Raw genomic sequence first — 18,219 nt, 5'->3', positions numbered from 1 at the left:
GTGAAACCAAACTCATACATAGATTTATATGTGTTGATGAACCCCACTGTGCAGTGCTGACAAACCTACAAACAAACAGGGTGAACCTGGATTTGAACCAACAATAATAGGTTTCTGTGTGTCCCATAGAATTGTGGCACCTTCAATGACTTGGTCACCTGTTTTCCCGAGTTGGTATCATCAAAACCTGTGGTTAATAGCATGAGCAACCACATGATGAAATTCAATGAAACACAAGCAGTTTGGTCATATACTTTTGTATGCCCCAATTCCCATCTTATCCTGACACAAGCATTGCGGTCTCAGCATCTATGTCCAAGAACCTACAGAGAACCTTTAGCTCAACTAATTATGTTAATGTCAGGCCAACTACGCCTGGAGACATGGCACCAGCAAGAACTATAGTTGGGTAAATGATTCACCTTTTTCACCTCTCTGCACTCTGTCACACAAACATTATGTGTTCAAATAATCATGGAAACATCTAAAAAAACAAAGCAGCAGTGAATGACAATGATTTATTTACACTTTGATGACAGAAAAGAATTGTTTGGTTATAAATACATTAAACACAGACATATTGAAAATAACTGCTTTACAAGAGCATGTGGAAAAAAACACACTCCAAGTATTGTTACTTGATATTGCAGTTAGAATCCAGATCCACTTAAGTTGACTTAATCCATTATCCATCCATATATATAAAACGACACCATGGAAACCATTATCACTATAATATGCCTTAGAGAGATGATGAAAACTATTGTTAAAGGCATTTCTTGATTTCTCTCTGTAACTTGTTTTTGATTCATTAAATGTTGGTCAGTACTTCTTTGAAGTATTACAAAGATAGATATTTTGATGTCTTACAATGGTAGGTATTTTTAACACTTATCTCTTCTTTTTTTGCGCTTGAAACACATTGTTCCACCATAATTATCTCTCCTATACTCGCTTAGAGAACACTGATTATTTTCCTGATGACTTTTGAATATTTACTTCTTGTACATGAAACATATAATATGCATAAAGTTAATATCAGACATACATAAAACATATATTTTTAAAATGGACATATTTGGCTAATTTTAGAATTACCATCTTAAGGCAAATAACATAATCATGGTTGGTGAAACATGCCAACACAAAACTCCTTCCACTGCATCATGTCAAGAGGGACCATATGAATAGATGAGGGGGGAAGCTACAAGCTTGAGATGACTACCGTAATTCCTGTACTGGATTACCATGATGATCAATGATGAAATGATGATGCTGCAGTCTTCATCTTGCATCAAATACAATCACTGTGAAATGGTTAAGGAAGTAATACATTTGTGATTCACTTCAGAGCTCTGTTTTGAAAAGTATTTCAGCAAAATCACAGCCAGTCACAAAATGTAGGATAAATCCTATGAGATGCAGGTTGAGCTGATTCTTATCTCTTGGGTGAAACCCAGATCATGTAACTGATTAGTAGATCTAAAAGTCAATTCATAGAAATTCATCAGTATTTCGCCACATTCATTTGCTTTACTGACTGAGTATGGTTTTACTCCGCTTTTAGCAATATTCCAGCAACATCACGGCGGGGGACACCAGAAATGGGCTTCACACATTGTACCGAGGTCGGGAATCTTCAGCGTGAGTAGCGAACGCTTTAACCACCAGGCTACCCGACCGCCCCTGCATTTGCTTTAGCTACATATACATATGCAATACATGCACAAGAAACGTTACCTGAATGTTTTGTTGACCAAATTATTTTGGATTACTCTCTTAAAGAAAACAGCAACAAGGCAAAAAACAATAATCATTAACCATCAATTGTGAGAGAACACCTGGTGAACACAACACTCAAACTTCTTACCATAAAAACTCTCAGTCCTTACTACACCGAAACATAAAATTTATTATTCCATTCATATTTGTAATACCTCATATGAGAACTTGCAAAAGTCTAGCATTGTAATTTAACCAAAAATTATTGTATAGCAATATACTTGCTTCCTAATGGTACCAGTGATGACTAAATGTTACATATATAAAACTTTCTTCACACTATGGCATGTGTGCACTAATAAATTCAGCTGACTGAGGGATTAAATGAATGTTGTTATTTCCAATCGCTACCAAGGCAGCCTGTCATTAATTGTGTCTGGACCAGTCAAGCCAGTGACTGGAACCAGGAGCAACAATCAACACCATTAGGACAATATGACACACATTGTGGAGCCTCACCACCTGATCTGATTTAGCAGACTCTTAGGACAAGCATAGGTTACTGAGGACATTGGTAGTGTTCTGACATAACATGCACATGCGCAGAATGTCTTGGTATGAATAAGGCTGTTTGAAAAAAAGGATACTTCTTTTTGTCCTCTTCTTGTACATTATTCTGTAGCCACACTCGCGACATCGGATTGGATCACGTGCTCGGATCTCATTTTCCTGGTGACATTCTGAAAAAAGAGTTTTGAATAGCTTACATCACATGACTGTCAATATCTGCAATCATAAAAACAGATACATGTATTACAAATCTGGAATTGTTTATCAAGACCATTTGAAAAATGTAACAACTAATCCTAGATGGATTCTCCTGACATTTACAATTATATAGTTAAAATATAAACAAACATGGAGTATTCCCACATTTACAGAGACGACACTATTTCAACAAATGTCCCAAAAGATAAAACAAATTTTTAAATTTACAAAATACATACAAACGTTCCATCAAAGTATCATATCTAATACAAGCAGTTGAAAAATTTACTCCTTAGCAAGAATGTTAGAGTAAGGCAAGATATGTTAAGGATGACAACTTTTTCATTGTATCATATTGAGAAAAGGGAAATAATTAATTAGGCCCAATCACCTTCTTCTCTGTCACAGTAATATAGTCATGACATCATGTTTAAACACTTTTTCATACAGTAATGCACTGAGTTACCTTCATGTTAATCTCATAAGAGAGACCTACGACAGATCCCATCCCATGGATATTTGGGTTATTTCAAAACATTTGTGTGCTATGTGTTCTATAACAAATCTACTATTCCATAGTCACTGAGAAATATAAAACAGAAATAAGTCCAACTTACTATTAAATGTGATACATATATTTTCAAACCCTATAAGGCCAATAACTGAAGTACCGTACAAGTTCCAACTTTGTTCTGTAAGTGTTTAGGTTAGTGAAAAGATCACCAACAGACGGTTCCTGAGAACAATACCCCCATAAAATGTATCAAGTCTTGTTCAGTTGCTGTTATCCAGTCTCAACACCTTGCCAGTAGAGGAAGGCAATAAATGCCATCATACTAATGACATGCTTTGTTACTGTCTGCACTGTCATCTGTATTTATTGTTTTAAGGGGCAATAAAACAGATGGGATTTTGTTTGCCATTCAATTCCTTACCAAAATATTTTTGTTTTTGTTAATATAAAAGTTGCTTATAGGGTAGAACACTATACCAAAGGCTGGGTCATTTCTATCTGTCATCATATAAGAATTGTTATTGTGGACTCCAATATATGCAGTCATTCCTGATAACAAAAATATCTGATTGCACAGAAATGTTGTTGATAATAGTATGACTTAACAATATATCAACCATCTAATGCTGTTTTAAACTGGAGACCAACTCAGTTTGACATTTCTACATATCTCTAATTGGATACATTTCTTTGATGTCTTGCTGGTAGAATAAAAACACATGAGAAGATCCTGCTTATCCAATATCAGCAAACTATTTTCAGTATATTTATATAGAGTGGATCTACCAAGAGAGCATTAAATAATAATTAAAAGCCTTGGCAAGATATGTTTAATTTTTACTTTTATTATCTATTGTCAAAATATTTGATATATAAAACACTATCCAAGAAGACTAGACTGTTATCCAGTGTCACCAGTAGATGATAAGGGTATTTAAAAAATCACTTGTGAAGCTTTGCATCTATTCTTTCATTATCTGTTGGCAGATCCACTCTACATACACATATGGAAGTCGTTTCTTTATAAATAGTGAAATTACCAATTTGACAAAACTATAAACTGTAATTTTAAATAATCTTAAAAGTCAGTGAATGTACTGGAAATTCAAACCTGACACTAATGTTTGTTAACCTCAGTGGTAGGTAACACATTTTTCACTTCTTTCGGTCCAAGCATCATCATGAGAAGGATTATAATTTATGCATTTAGATTAAACCCTAGAACAAACACCCTTGACAAAGAGTACTGTTCATCCTTTCTCAGATAGTCAACCACTCAGGGTCAGAATCCTTACAAAAGTGATGGCTCCAGGTGATGTAACAGCCCACCCACCAGAAGCAGGCAAAATCAGTGAAATGAGACATCCTAATTCCCCTTTGAAAACAATAGCCCTGTATAGATTAGTTACAACTGTAAAACAATAAAAGTGTGCTTGTCATAATTGGAATTACTGGAATTAGCTCAAGAACATGTGTTGACAATGGAGGGTATAAATTTGGAATGAGTCCTATCGTTCCTTATTGTGGTCCTGAAGCTGGAGTTGGATAGTTCTAGCAAGTGAACAAGGTAACACATACCTACTACTGGTCCTTTATACTGTCAAACCAAACAAATTCTAACCTTAATAGATACAAACCTACCTCTTGTCAAATTGGCAAAATAATCAAAGGAAGGGGTTCCTTCTAAAGACTGAAGACATGTGTCAGGCAAACCTGGAGGAATTATTATCTTATTTCATTGTATTAGTTTAAACATTGACAGTGAAATTTACCTCCACAAATGTACACCATCGTCTGTTGCTTAGTTGTACCACCTGGGGTCTCCTTTCCGGACTGCTCCATTATATAGCTTTTCTGTAATGGTACAATAATTCAGATAAAATACATAACAACCAAGCATTCTGGCGACTAAAAGAACTATATAGATACGGTATATACGCTGGACAATATTCCGCTGATAATCCTAAATAAAATGTGTTCATATACATATATGTTGTTAAGTGATACTATCACTACTGATATCTATCAGGAGTGATAAACAAATATTACAGATCATCGACATAAAGCCAGGATACGGACACTATTATTTTTGTGTCGAATAGTTGAGGAAGAGTGACGACTAATCATATATCTATACAATGATCTATCTATGGCAACTACATTAGAAAAAATCTAACACAAACCAGTCTTACGATATATTCGCTACTACCAATGTATATTAAGATGACCTATAATATATAACTTCACTACTATAATGAACATGACAATCTTTTATTTCCGTTCAAAGGATAATGCGCGAAATACGGACAATTTCACAACTAAACGGGGTGAATCGAATATGTGATATACAGTGACATGATATAAACTTTCGCGAGGAGAACATTTAACTTCATTCTATAATAATCCCTGTTTACTTTTACAATTTCACCGAACAAAACTACAAAAATGTGCACTCCTACTTTGAATTTCACGTGCTCTTGTTTACACCGGAAAGACGAACGCCAGTGGGGGTCTCGTCAAATCGCGTTGTAAGTTGTGTATCTCGCGAGATAAACAATTGCGAATTCTAGCGATTTGATTGGTCGCGTGTACTTTGGCGAACGATTTGAACGTCTTCAATCTATGGGTGCTGTTCTTGGTGTACGTTGCAAAAATATTTCTCCAAGATCACTATGCGAGCAATGATATTACTTTTCAACGGCACTTATCAAATGTTGTTGATCATCTGAACTCATTTTATACCAATTCTAATAAGATAAGACTCTACAAACGGATATTTCCCCACGACATGGTGAGTACAGCGCGGAGTCATTCCCGCTTGGCTTGAACAAGCACGAGCGTTCTGGTTTCCCATCAATCTTGACCACTTGAAACAAATACAGTGTTAAATCGTGTATATCTGATTTACAAACAATATTTACTACCGGATTACTCATAAAATACTCATATCGTACGTGTAAATTTAGCCAAATGGATTTCATGGCTGTTTGAAAGGCGCGCCCCAAAATGGACAATGCGGGGTGGGCGGGGGTCAAAAGATTCACAAGCGTCATCTCAGGATATTTTTCGTTCAAAAGGCCTAGTGTAGTACAACTATGTTAAGATGTCCGATGTAACCGAAACATAATATGAAATAATTTGTGTAACAATATTTGAAATTAAATGTCGGGTTCTGAACCATGCATTTTATCATCTATCGATGAATGCTTAGAAGATATGCTTTAGCCTAGACGCTAAATATCAAAACTGGCCTTGATTTATTGTAGGTCCAAAGTTAAGTAGATTGTTCGAATGAATATCACATTAGAAGGTGCCCATGAGAATATATCCACCAAAAATCATACTAGCACGAAAGGCAGGAAAATGCAAATGCATGATGTAATAGCCTATTGGCACAAGACAACACATGGCCCCTGAACCTACAGGTGTGTTACCTACAGGTGTGTGACCAGTCACCCCAAGTGTGGTGAGAAACCAATACTGGTTAACTTCAAGGGTGTTTAAAAAAAACCTGTTACTGATGCAGTGTGAAAAAAATACATCTACCTGATATATTGAAAAAAGAGATTGTGACCAGTCATTACCAAAACAGCATTGGTTAGATTGTATTTTTTAAATTAACTTTTTACTTGTAAACAGCATACTGACCCAATATTGGGCAATAATAATGTGACATGTAAAATTTCAGTTTAATAGTGTGTAGATCTATACATGTTAACTTTACATGTTTTTTCTATTAATAGTATATGTAGCACCCATCTATTTAAAACAAAAATGAAATAAGTTCTTGATACAATGCTGTTAAATGTATTTGATAATAAAGAAACAATTTTTAATTTACTTCAGATGGCAGGTACAGGCTACCAGAGATCTCGGAAGGTGTCAATGCCTGCTCTTCACTTCAGCAAAATGGACTGTTCAAATGACTTTACCGATGCAATCAAGAGTCGCTCGATTAGCACGAGTACTCCAATGGCATCAAAATCACTCTCTCCTTTGAGCTTGTATTCACCTGGTAATGACAGTGGTTATCCTGATTCTCTTGTGGATACTATGACATCAACAGACCTTTTAAATGACTCTACTTTTCTTGAAACCACACCCATGGTTTCAACAGACTGTGACTTACCAGAGGATAAAGCCTATCCATTACATAACTCAAAATGTGACGATATATGTGAAATTGATTGTGCCTGTTCAACCTCCCTTGAACATGACTGGGAAATTCCAGAAGAGGAAGAAGTGTTTGAGAAGCGGCATAAACGTCTTTCTGACTTTCCAAGATACAGTTTGGAATTTGAGTCTGGTGACCTTGACTCCAGTTTTGGTGCATCTGGTTTAGCGGACAGGTTGGATTCGGTTGGCATACATGATGTCATCAAACACTTCTCCCCTAAAGAACCTGACCGTCTTATTGGGAGGAAGGTGGGACTGGAGAGGGTTGATATTTTGACAGAAATGCATTCAAGGAGCATTGAAGGAGTGTCTCTTGTACTTTCATACCTGGAACCAAAAGTATTGTGCAGGTATGTTTGTCAGGAATGTTCAAACTATTTGAAATCAATGACACCAGTTTAACTGTGCAGTAAATCACTAGTTTCGATGTATCTTCCTTCACTATTGGTTCTGTTTATCAACTTTTATCATGAACTACATAATTCATAAAAAGTATGTTGCTGTTGATCACATACACAATCACAATTCACTCAGTATTTGGACATACAGCATCTAATATACTCCCTTGTATGTTGAAAGCATTACCTATTTCATAAATTTGTCATGTTTTGTGCAGGATGAGAGCTGTATCCCGGCAGTGGAAGTCTATTTGTGACACAGATACCCGAGCTAGTGCTAGACGTCACAAGTACATCAAATCTCTCAAGTCAAGAGCTGCCTCTGTTGGAAAGGTAGGCTTCACCACCTTAACATGTACTGCTGTTAAACTCTTGATGCCACCATTGACCTGTCACTGAAGCAGGCTATACTTGAATGTGAAATTTACAACTTCATATGCATGTTCCCATCATTATCATGAACACAGTATCGTTGTAACTTGTAATCAATTCTAAAAGTTCTGTATCATGTTTTGCAGGAGAATCTCGGAAAATCAAAGCTGCGACACCGACGCCTAACACCAGGAGGACTCCTGACATCAGTTCAACACACACCTCGATCACCAAAGAAGATGCAAGTTGTCAACCTGTTTACTCAGCATGCTCAGGTATGTACATATACAATACATTGCACAAGACCACTGGTAGTAAACAAGAACATTCTGAAGTAACGATGATAAGCACTAGTGGTAGGAGTTTAGAATAGTTTAATAAGCTTTAGAAACTAATATTTTTAGTCCACTGGTCCTTATAACATATAGAAAAACACTTATTAAATGGGGCAAATTTCTATTAGTCCTCATGATACCTTGACTATTGGGCAGTTTCGCACGGATTAAAGGGCTAGTCCCAATTTCTAACACAGGTTTAATGCATCTAGAATTAAATAATGTAGTGCTCCAACAAACCTTTTGTATTAAGTGTTTTTCAACCATGTCAACTGAAATGAATTTGATGTATTACTTGAAAGTACTAAGTGTCAAACATCTGATTTCAGGTTGTTTCTTCTCTGAAAAGCGACGACACATTACGACACTGTCCAAGGTGTAATTCAGCAGCCAAAACACATTGTGATCGTGGTGTGTGTATGAACGACAAATGTAAATTTGATTTCTGTGTGAAGTGTTTCTGTGAGCACCATGGAGCTCGGAACTGTGTGCCAGTGGCACTCAAGAAATCCAAACTGGACTCGGTAGGCTCAAAGAAGAGCAAGAAAAATCTTCGAAGGTTATAGCAGTTAATGCAAAAAGAAACCTTCACCCCCACAGCAGCTTTGCTGGACAAAGCTAATCCATCCATACTGTAGATGCAGCTTGAGCTGACCAACAGACTGACGGAAGTGCAATACGGTTAATGTGTTCATAATGACATGGTGCTGGCATCAACAAATTAACCACAGTATTCTTGAGGTGACAATGACGCAAACACATCTGTGACAACTACAGCAATAACTCAGGATGTGAATCTCAAAGATTTGATACTAGGTTCTTTTTACAGAACAATTGTTGCATATATGAAATGATCTCAGCGATGCATATCATATCAAAAGACATTCCTCCACGGAACATACAGTATTTTGTTAAATACACATGTAGCTCATTCAGATCATTACATAATGACCTACACATCAATCCTATATTAATTTATGGAATCAAATGAATCAGTATAGAAATCCATCCTGAAATTATCTTGTACTGCCATACCACAAGTATTTATTTTCTCGCCAAAAGAGTCTTTCAAAACCAAAGAATTTTAGTGTGTGAATGAGATTGGTATGAATGAGTCTTTGTTCACTCTTGTACATATGTTTCATGATTGTGAACAAGACATATGTGCATGTCCTGCTTGATTAAGAGACATTGTTTTATTCATTTGTAAATGTGAAATTTACAATAAATGGACATGCTTGACAGGGTTGATTGGAATGACATTTTTAATGAATACCTGATTATTTTGATTGAAATAGCTTATTTTAATATAGAATTGTGGACGGGAAAAAATGGGACATTTTTATGGAGTATGAATCAACCTTGTGAATGTTTTATCTCTTCTTCATGAACTTGGCATGTGACAGGACCATAACAAGTGGTCTAGGAAGATGTGAATACATTTTTGCATGGCAAGTTCATGAAGAGGCTATTCATTGTCATTGTTAGTGAATGCCAAGTGTTGAAACAAATAAACTGTTATAAAACTAATATGGTTTTGCCATCATTTGTTAATGAAGGAGGGATCAAAAAGCCTTAAACAGGTAGACACTTGGTCAAATCAGATACATCTGAATTTGGACTTGAGGCTTATGTAAAACTGGTCCCTCTGGATTTGTTACTAGTCTCGGACTAACAAGACTAATGGCTGTGTCTATCTCTGCTTAATGTATAAGTAAGCAAACTTTCATAACTATTTGCTATCATGTCTCACCTTGACAAAACCCAAAGGAAATCCAAAAGCAAATCAGGCCAAGTTTCATTCACCAAATGTTCATTGACTGAGTATATCTTTTACATTAGGTCATGCATTGCTGGAAAACTAGTGGCCTCTTTAATTCGCAAATACTTCCTGTGCAGGGATGCATCCCTCAGGCCTGCCAGAAACATGATTGTGGGTTTGAGTACCAGATTTGTCCTATCATGCTTCTAGGTTTGTCAACGCCATATCCATATTTGTGTATTTAGCCAAAGTCTGAATTGTTGTAAATGTCGCCTGCATCACCTCAGGCTTTCCACCTCCAACCTCTGATATAAGGACAATATTGTTCAAAGTGTCAAACGTGCGACACATTGATGTATAATTTAATGGATAACAGTCCAACAGTTAAGGCATGGTTTCATTCCCTGATAACAAAGCTGATATTTCTCGACATAGAAATAAATCTCTTACTTTCTTCTTTGGGGGTGAAAAACAGCGGTATGTATTGTGCGTACCAGGTATTTTAAATTCTATAATTCCTGTCCCACTCCAACAGCTTCGCCAAGGCTAGCATAAAGTGGTCGCTATTAAATGAATGTTGATCTGAACAAAAAACAAAACAATCCATACTTTTGAGTCTGTCCTTTGCCATGTCAAGGTGGAAAATCTAATGTAATGACAGAACAATGTTTTGAAAAACTTTCTGAAAGTCCCCTACCGACAACAAAGCAAATACAAATCTAGTGAAAAAAGTGAAACAATGCATTGACACATATTGCCTTTGTGATACCAAGTACATTACAAGCTGTATCCCCTCCCTTATCAGCAGCTGTTAGCGATCGTGTGGATAAAAAAATCTTAATCCCTTAAGTTTAGGGGTGGGGTGGGGTGCAAGTTTTCCATCTGACAAAATCAACTTACCTGATTTCTCAGGCTATATCTCAAAACTTCAGGAGTTAAGCTTTTCATCCGACATTGAACTTTTGAAATGGAACATTGCAATATATTCTGATGTGAAACAATGCTTTTCCAGACCGATTAAATGGGGGATGTGTTTTGCTTGTATCTTTGATATACCATCATGTGTCAGTATTAAGTGGAAGGAAAGGCTGAAGTGATGTATTGCATTGACCTTTACTTGTACAACTTTGTGAACCCCTTGAGTGTGGACCTGGCATGTGGCAAGTCACTGTCACAGATGAGGGATGCATCTGTACACTGAAGGATTAAAGTTGTATTTGTTCATCTGACAGCTTCATGGCAAATTTGCTCACGTGAGGCACTGTATTCATCAGCTGATGAACGTCTTCAAATACAACTTCAATCCTTATATTGACAGTTACATAAATTATAACAAAACAATCCAATTTTAATTATTTAAAGCGAACTTTATCAACACGGTGGGTCGTGATGTTATCTGTCCCAAACATTCCATTTTGAGTGACATCCCTTGGTTTTACAAACGGCAGAAAATGGCGGCTACGGCAATGTCATTCACTTGAAATAAAAGTTGAACCCAGTAAAGACTTGAAAAGAAATCCAGACCCGGCTGATGCTGAAAATGGATTAATATTAACGTTCTGTGAACTTTGGGTGTGTGTTTGAGTCATACTACGGCTGCTGATGACGGGGATTACTGCTTTAGGATTTCCTGAAGCAATACACGACAGTGTGGAGCCCAGTGCTTTCTATTTCTGTTACAGCTTCAAATGGACGCTTCATTTCGGTGACCCGACATATACATGATCTGTCTGAATCGATGTCGCTCTTAGTTTTCCCCAATGATTTTTAATGTTATTTTTAGACATTGAGCAATTCCTCTAAAGTAGTTCTGTATGTCTCTGCTAGATTGACAACATAATCACATGACATACTGACGTTCATTGGGAAATGAACAAGTCAGCTTGGTAGTGTCAATATAACTAGTTTAAATATCTTAGACCAATCAGCCACACTCTACAAAATATGAACAAATTGGTTGAAATGGATATAAATATTTTATTCACCACCAAATCTTTTTCAACATGTCTGTGGGAAATTGGGTATTTTGTTTTAGCAATTTTACCTGTTCTGTTCAAGGGATATCAGGAGGAGATAATTAGAAATCAATATAAATATGACATATCATATGTCAATATAAGTACTACTGAAAGTTGTATGTATCTTGTAGCAGTAAATTGTTTCTCTTATTACAATTACAAGTTAGTTTTGGGGATTGATCGAACATTTCTACAGCAACCTTATTTAAGTCAGGGTTTGTACTTGTTTGTTTGTTGTTTAATGTTGCACTCAGCAATATTCCAGCTACGGCCATATGATGGCGGTCTGTAAATAATCAAGTCTGGACCAGACAATCCAGTGATTGACATCATGACCATCCATCCACGCAATTGGGATACGATGCCTGACCACCCAAATTTGTTATTCACCTCCTACGACAAGCATTGTCACCCATTACGGCAAGTATGGGAAGCTGAAGACCTATTCTACCCCAGATCTTCATCTATCACTGTATTTAATATACTGGCACCCATGTGGACATATTGTATCACAACTTTGGTGAAAATACACAGACAGTGACTAATATTTCATATGTTCAGGAAATCGTGTCAGTCAAGGCATCCAGGAATGACTACTGAAGACAATCTTCATCCCACTAACACAGGACACAGGTGATCAACTGATGCCGGTCCACTGCAGTGATGTACACACAACTTTATCCTCACTGTCTATAGAGCAAAGTAGAACAGTCTTCTTGACATTAGATCCCAGTCGACCCATGGATATGATATCCAAAGCAGTTAGCTTCACTTGGTGGAGCTTGCAGATAGCGATGTAGAATGAATGGAAGCGTGATGGGTCACCTGGAATCAATATTAGGAAGAGCTTGATGCTAAATATTCGTAGTGATGATATGTTTTAATTTCCAAGATTTTCTTAATCAAACTGATCAAACTATGAACAAAAAGATAAGTTAAGGTTTACTACTTTTTATTGGTGATGGAAATAAAAAAGAATATTTTATAAACATGTTTTTAATTGATCTGAAAAATAAATGAAATTATGACAAGTCATAGAGTTACTTCTCCCTGAATTGCCCTACTTGAATTGTTCATACTGAAATATGTTTACCGACTTGACAAGAACAGAGAAGAATGATGAACAGTAAAAATATGGTAAAAATAATTGAAAATCCACATTTTTTCATATTTGATTATGTAATTTGCTGACCTGGGTATACAAGGAAGTCTCCTCCAAACTTCCCTCCCCCAGTCATGTAGTAGCCTCTGCCCCACAGGTGTGAGAACACCTGACTTCGGAGGCGTTCATGCTCTGACTGGGGATACTTCCATTCATCTGTCACTGGCTGGAGCACATCTTGCCACGGACTCTCTACAAAATACACATAAACATGCACTCACAGAAGTGAATCAACACTTTAACATCAACATGCATAATTTGTTAACCCCTTTCCTGGTGTTCATATCTTCTCTATTTCAGTAAAATGTTACGGAAAACTGTTTCTTCTATTAATTCTCCAAACCTAAATCTTAATGTTGCAAGGCAACAAATGATGACATCATTATCAAAAAAGATGTCATTGCAGTCTAATGTAATGTCATTTTAAAAATACATATTGACACAACCACTCCATTATCAGTCAGTGAGACCCATGAAAATCCAGGGAAAAAAGGTCTTCAGCAACCAATTCTTGTCGTAAAAAGCGATTATGATTGTCGTAAGAGGCGACAAACGGGATCGGGTTGTCAAACTCGCTGACTTGGTTGATGCATGTCATTGTATCAATTTGCATGGATCGATGCTCATGAAGTCAATCACTGGATTGTCTGGTGCAGATTTAATTATTTACAGACCTCTGTCATAAAGCTGGAATATTGCTGAGTGCAACGTTAAACAACAAACAAAACAAACAAAAATCAATCAGTGAGTGAATACTGTTTTGGCCTCAACTCTTCAATACTCCAGCTATATCACAAGCAGCCTTCAAATAGTCTGGTCCTCAAACCAGTGCCACCCACCATGCAATTCGCATGGAGCCTGACCACCCGATCCGAAAAAATCACCTTAAAGCAAGCAATGGAGTGAAGGGGACCTATTCAAACCTGGTCCCCACAGCATTCCTAGTATAGACATAGGGGATAATTTCACAGATAGATGAGGCTATCTCACCGACAAGTACATTACATAGTTATCAGAGTATGATAAATTGCCTTTGGACAACAAATATCCACATTAGACATTCACTCAGCTTGATCAATATGCACAAGCTTAGACATAACTGCTACAGTCAGAGGACCAAACAGGGTCTGGCCACCACTAAATTACTTCTGTTTCAGGTAAGTAAAGTAACAGTGTGGAAACCTAGTGGTGAAAGTGTTTACTCGTCACACAAAAAAGCTGGTATTGGTGGGTACAATGAGTGAACCCCATGTCCAGTCTCTCACCATGATATAACTGACATATTGCTAAAAGTGGTGTAAAACCTTTCTCACTCAACTCACTCATTCCATTAGCTTATCCAACCCATCATTTCACTTGCAACTATAAGCCAAACTGACCCATCATTTTACTTGCAAACATAGACAACACTTTTTGCCAAAGAATGTACATGAATTTGTTGTTACCAGTGAAAATCTGAACCATGGAGTTGTCCTCTGCTATGGCAGGAATTGAAATCTGCTCCACATTAAACTCTTCCTCTGTTTCTTCTTCCTGCGCTATTTTCTCCCCTGCTTTTCTCCTCTCCTCCAATACCTTTTGCTTCTTTGCTTTCTTGCCTTCTTTTATTTTACTCATGTGGCGGTAAATTTCCCGTTTCCGATCTTGTCTGAAGGATTCAATCTGTAACCATATTACAACAGACTGTAGATTGACAATTATACTTACAGGCATGATGGAGTTAATTACTTCTGGAATATATAATGCATTATTTTGTTTCAGTACTGATGTCCAACTAATTTCTGTCCCTTAAAAACATACAAGAACTTTCTAGCCTGATATGGGTGTGCCTTTATATATTTTAAACATTGCAATATCGGTAGATGTCAGCAGCTGTCAGGACAAGGCGTTGAAACACAAAGAAAAATATGAAAAATACCTGAATAGCAAAAAGCAACTTGCCTGATGTGTACACAAAGATATATTAAACTGTTTACAAGTTTTACTCTTGAAATGAAACATGACAGACACAGCTCATTTCTACATCCCCCTTCCAAACATTTTTCTAACACTGACCTTGACCTTTGACAAACCTTGGCCAAAAATATTCTAAGCTGGGCCCAGCCTTAGAGAAGGTATTTATTCTGCTTAGTGAAAAAAAACTATTGACATGTTAGTGTTAATACCAACTTCTTTGAGATCTTTTTATTTCTACCTTGTGACCTTTGTCTTTTTACCTCATGCTAAGACAATTCCCAAGGGCCATTCTGTGGAAGTCCCTGGAAGGAGAGTCTCTTATGTCAATAACTATTGCATAGTCGACATGAGATAAAGAGGAGGCAGATGCTTCCAAAACTGGGTAATCACTGAGCAAATAACTGGAAAAATATAACAACTGAAAATGATCACCTGTCCCTCATAATTTTCTGTTCGCATATTTCTGAATGTTTCGGCTTTCTTCTCATCTGGCTCTGGAAGACTTCCACCATCAACTAGCTCCACAACACCTGCAGGTAGGTAGGAATACATGGTAGCATCAGTGATATATGCTGCTGGTTACACCATGATGGAGAGAATGAGTTGGGTTTAAAGTAACTTTTAACAATTATATTACATGTCAGCTTGATCATGTTGATGTGGGAGGAAAACCCAAAAGTCTACAACTTTGGTGAAAGAGCATGTATGGTTCTGAAAAACTAAAAATCATGAACAGGGCAAAGATGTAAGTTGAGCCCACAAAAATCAGATTCTGGTACCACTAATTAAGGAACATAGCTTTGCAAATTGGGTTAGCAAATAAAATCCTTCTAATGTGGTAAGTAAATGTAAATAATTTGAAACAACAATAAGGTCATGTTTCCACTTAACATCCCCTCACTCATCAATTATAGTTGATAAAAGTGGTGTGATGTAATGTTGTAAACAACTTCCTGTTCAAGAGATACATGAATCTCTCCAACCTTTACTGAGAAGTAGTTGAGTTTCTTCAGGCATCAGCTGCACGGGTAGTCCAAGATGGACATTCTGACGAGGGGCACGAGGAAGACATCCAACCAATGTGCCAACAATGCGATAATCTTCACGCAAAATGCGAACATCTGAAAGAGGAATTTAATAATTACCATAAGTTAAACCTATGTTTCATTATAACATGAAACTTGGACTATATTACATTACCTTGCCACTAAATGAAGCCGTACCCAGCACAATATCCTGTTGTAAATTATTACTTCAGCACATTACCATTAATATATTCTGGAAGTTTATGTACTCTCTTATCCTGCTTGCAATGGAAAAATGTCCTTTTGCGGCTATGGGTATGTTTGGCATAATCAATGTGTACCTACAATCACGATTCGTTTTTAGTATCTATACGCCAAAGACTTAAGGATATTAACTTACAAAAATGGTCATCGCATGTTTTAAGTTCAGAGAAATGCAATTATTACAAGCTTTTTAAGACAACTATTTCGCCACAACAATATTTGTTTCATATCAATTTTGAAAGGTTTAGAATAAGTTTAGCTCAATTTAGATGCAGCTCTCATAGACTTAGGATCGAAGTAGGCAGACATAGAAACATAGCCAGAGAATTGAGAATATGTGGGCAATGTGGTTTAAATGTGATTGAAGATGAGTTTCATTTTCTGTTCGTTTGTCCAAAATACGACCATCTAAGAAGAAAATATATTGATCTGCCTTTTTATGTACATCCCACTCAACCAAAATGTATATCGATCATGTCAACAACTGATAAAGATACTCTAAAACAATATATCAATGTTCATTTATCATGCTATGTTATTAGAATATGACCTGTTAAACGGATCTGTAACCAGAAAATCTCCCGAAAACAGAATTGTACTATGGGCCTGAGGCATTTCAGTATGGAATAAAACTTATCCCTATTCCCAACATAAACATATTTTATACCTGATCCCTTTACATATCCAATTATTAGAAAAGTATCCTGCTCTATCATGAGAATGAAGAATTAATAGTCCCACGTCGTCTGCTAAGTAAGGGGAGGTCATTCTTATCACAACCCTATCTCCCTCCTCTGTTCCAATGCATGTGTAAATATATATCGATACGTTACCTTCTGCATTCCAGACAAACACCCTGCCGTGTGTGAGTACAAGTTTCACTTTACTCGACATTTTCTTCTTTTCCTGTCTTTTGAGCCTATGACAACGATTACAGCGCTAGTTAATGTGACGACATACGGAAGAAAACATGATCACCGGGCGCCGCCATGACACTAAATGTAGTGATGTTCACATAAATATTTAATGACAAAAGTTTACAAAAGGAATACATAACCTCCTTACTATACAATAGTTAAAGTGATTGTAGTGTACTGGGATTTTTTCGATGCCGTTGTTGCGAAAAGAAATAATAATAAACGGAAATTATATCAATAGGACCTCAATTTGTGACGTCATGGCCCAAGGAAAATCCAAAGATAATGATTGCCTAACCACTACATATGTATGACTAACCAATGTTACTTGTATTTTCATTGTCATTTGATGACATTTCTAACATATTATTGATCCATACCCAGATTGTCCTGATATATAATAAATTAAGCACCAGTTTCAAATAATTTGTGGTGAAGACATTTGAACCAGAGATCGTATACTGATATATGGTCTCTGTTTGAACTTAAAAAACGATACTAGTATATTCTGTCCGAATTGCCTTGACATTTGTTATCGACGTTTAAATAAAGGTTAAAATAGTGTATGTGACTGTGTGTGGATAGTTTACACCATGTTACACGTTCATGTCCTGATGCCATCAGTTATTGACATTTATAGGGACTTTTGGTAACAGTAATAAAGAAATCGGACCAACGTAAAGTGAGGCTAAGCCCCGAAGTACATACGTGAACATTGAGACAGGGTATATTTTTTCAAGTCAATTAACCGAGAACAGAAAAAAATAACCCATATTCTCCTATGGCATTATTACACAAAGTACACGTACTCATAATGCTTTTCAAACAAT

General features: G+C 36.6%; 2 protein-coding genes across 2 annotated transcripts; one reads left to right on the top strand and one right to left on the bottom strand.

The window, feature by feature from the left end:
• The first annotated feature begins 5,584 nt into the window (after nucleotides 1–5,584).
• Nucleotides 5,585–9,815, top strand: LOC124147360 (F-box only protein 43-like). The gene is made up of 5 exons (XM_046518059.2): nucleotides 5,585–5,795; nucleotides 6,851–7,530; nucleotides 7,797–7,911; nucleotides 8,097–8,225; nucleotides 8,615–9,815. The coding sequence occupies exons 1-5, from the start codon at nucleotides 5,793–5,795 to the stop codon at nucleotides 8,849–8,851; spliced, it is 1,164 nt and encodes a 387-aa protein (XP_046374015.2). The 5' UTR covers nucleotides 5,585–5,792; the 3' UTR covers nucleotides 8,852–9,815.
• A 2,588-nt stretch (nucleotides 9,816–12,403) lies between these two features.
• On the bottom strand, nucleotides 12,404–17,481 carry LOC124147346 (tRNA-splicing endonuclease subunit Sen34-like). Its single transcript, XM_046518040.2, has 6 exons — nucleotides 17,306–17,481; nucleotides 16,167–16,304; nucleotides 15,616–15,713; nucleotides 14,673–14,889; nucleotides 13,258–13,419; nucleotides 12,404–12,890 (listed from the first exon to the last, which is right to left on the bottom strand). Exons 1-6 carry the CDS (start codon nucleotides 17,364–17,366, stop codon nucleotides 12,703–12,705), a joined length of 864 nt encoding a protein of 287 aa, XP_046373996.2. The 5' UTR covers nucleotides 17,367–17,481; the 3' UTR covers nucleotides 12,404–12,702.
• Between the last annotated feature and the right edge of the window lie 738 nt (nucleotides 17,482–18,219).

Source organism: Haliotis rufescens, unplaced genomic scaffold (genome assembly GCF_023055435.1).
Source record: "Haliotis rufescens isolate VD_foot unplaced genomic scaffold, xgHalRufe1.0.p SCAF_1, whole genome shotgun sequence".
Classification (NCBI taxonomy): domain Eukaryota; kingdom Metazoa; phylum Mollusca; class Gastropoda; order Lepetellida; family Haliotidae; genus Haliotis; species Haliotis rufescens.
This window is presented reverse-complemented; position numbering and strand designations above follow the sequence as displayed.

Bases quoted from the DNA above. Each gene is read 5' to 3' on its own strand.
- LOC124147360 (XM_046518059.2), top strand. The intron at 7,912-8,096 runs GTAGGCTTCACC...CATGTTTTGCAG, and splicing joins GAGCTGCCTCTGTTGGAAAG to GAGAATCTCGGAAAATCAAA. The intron at 8,226-8,614 runs GTATGTACATAT...ATCTGATTTCAG, and splicing joins TGTTTACTCAGCATGCTCAG to GTTGTTTCTTCTCTGAAAAG.
- LOC124147346 (XM_046518040.2), bottom strand. From the start codon at position 17,366: ATGTCGAGTAAAGTGAAACTTGTACTCACACACGGCAGGGTGTTTGTC. The intron at 14,890-15,615 runs GTGATCATTTTC...ATATGGTTACAG, and splicing joins CAGAAAATTATGAGGGACAG to ATTGAATCCTTCAGACAAGA. The intron at 12,891-13,257 runs GTCAGCAAATTA...TATTGATTCCAG, and splicing joins AGACTTCCTTGTATACCCAG to GTGACCCATCACGCTTCCAT.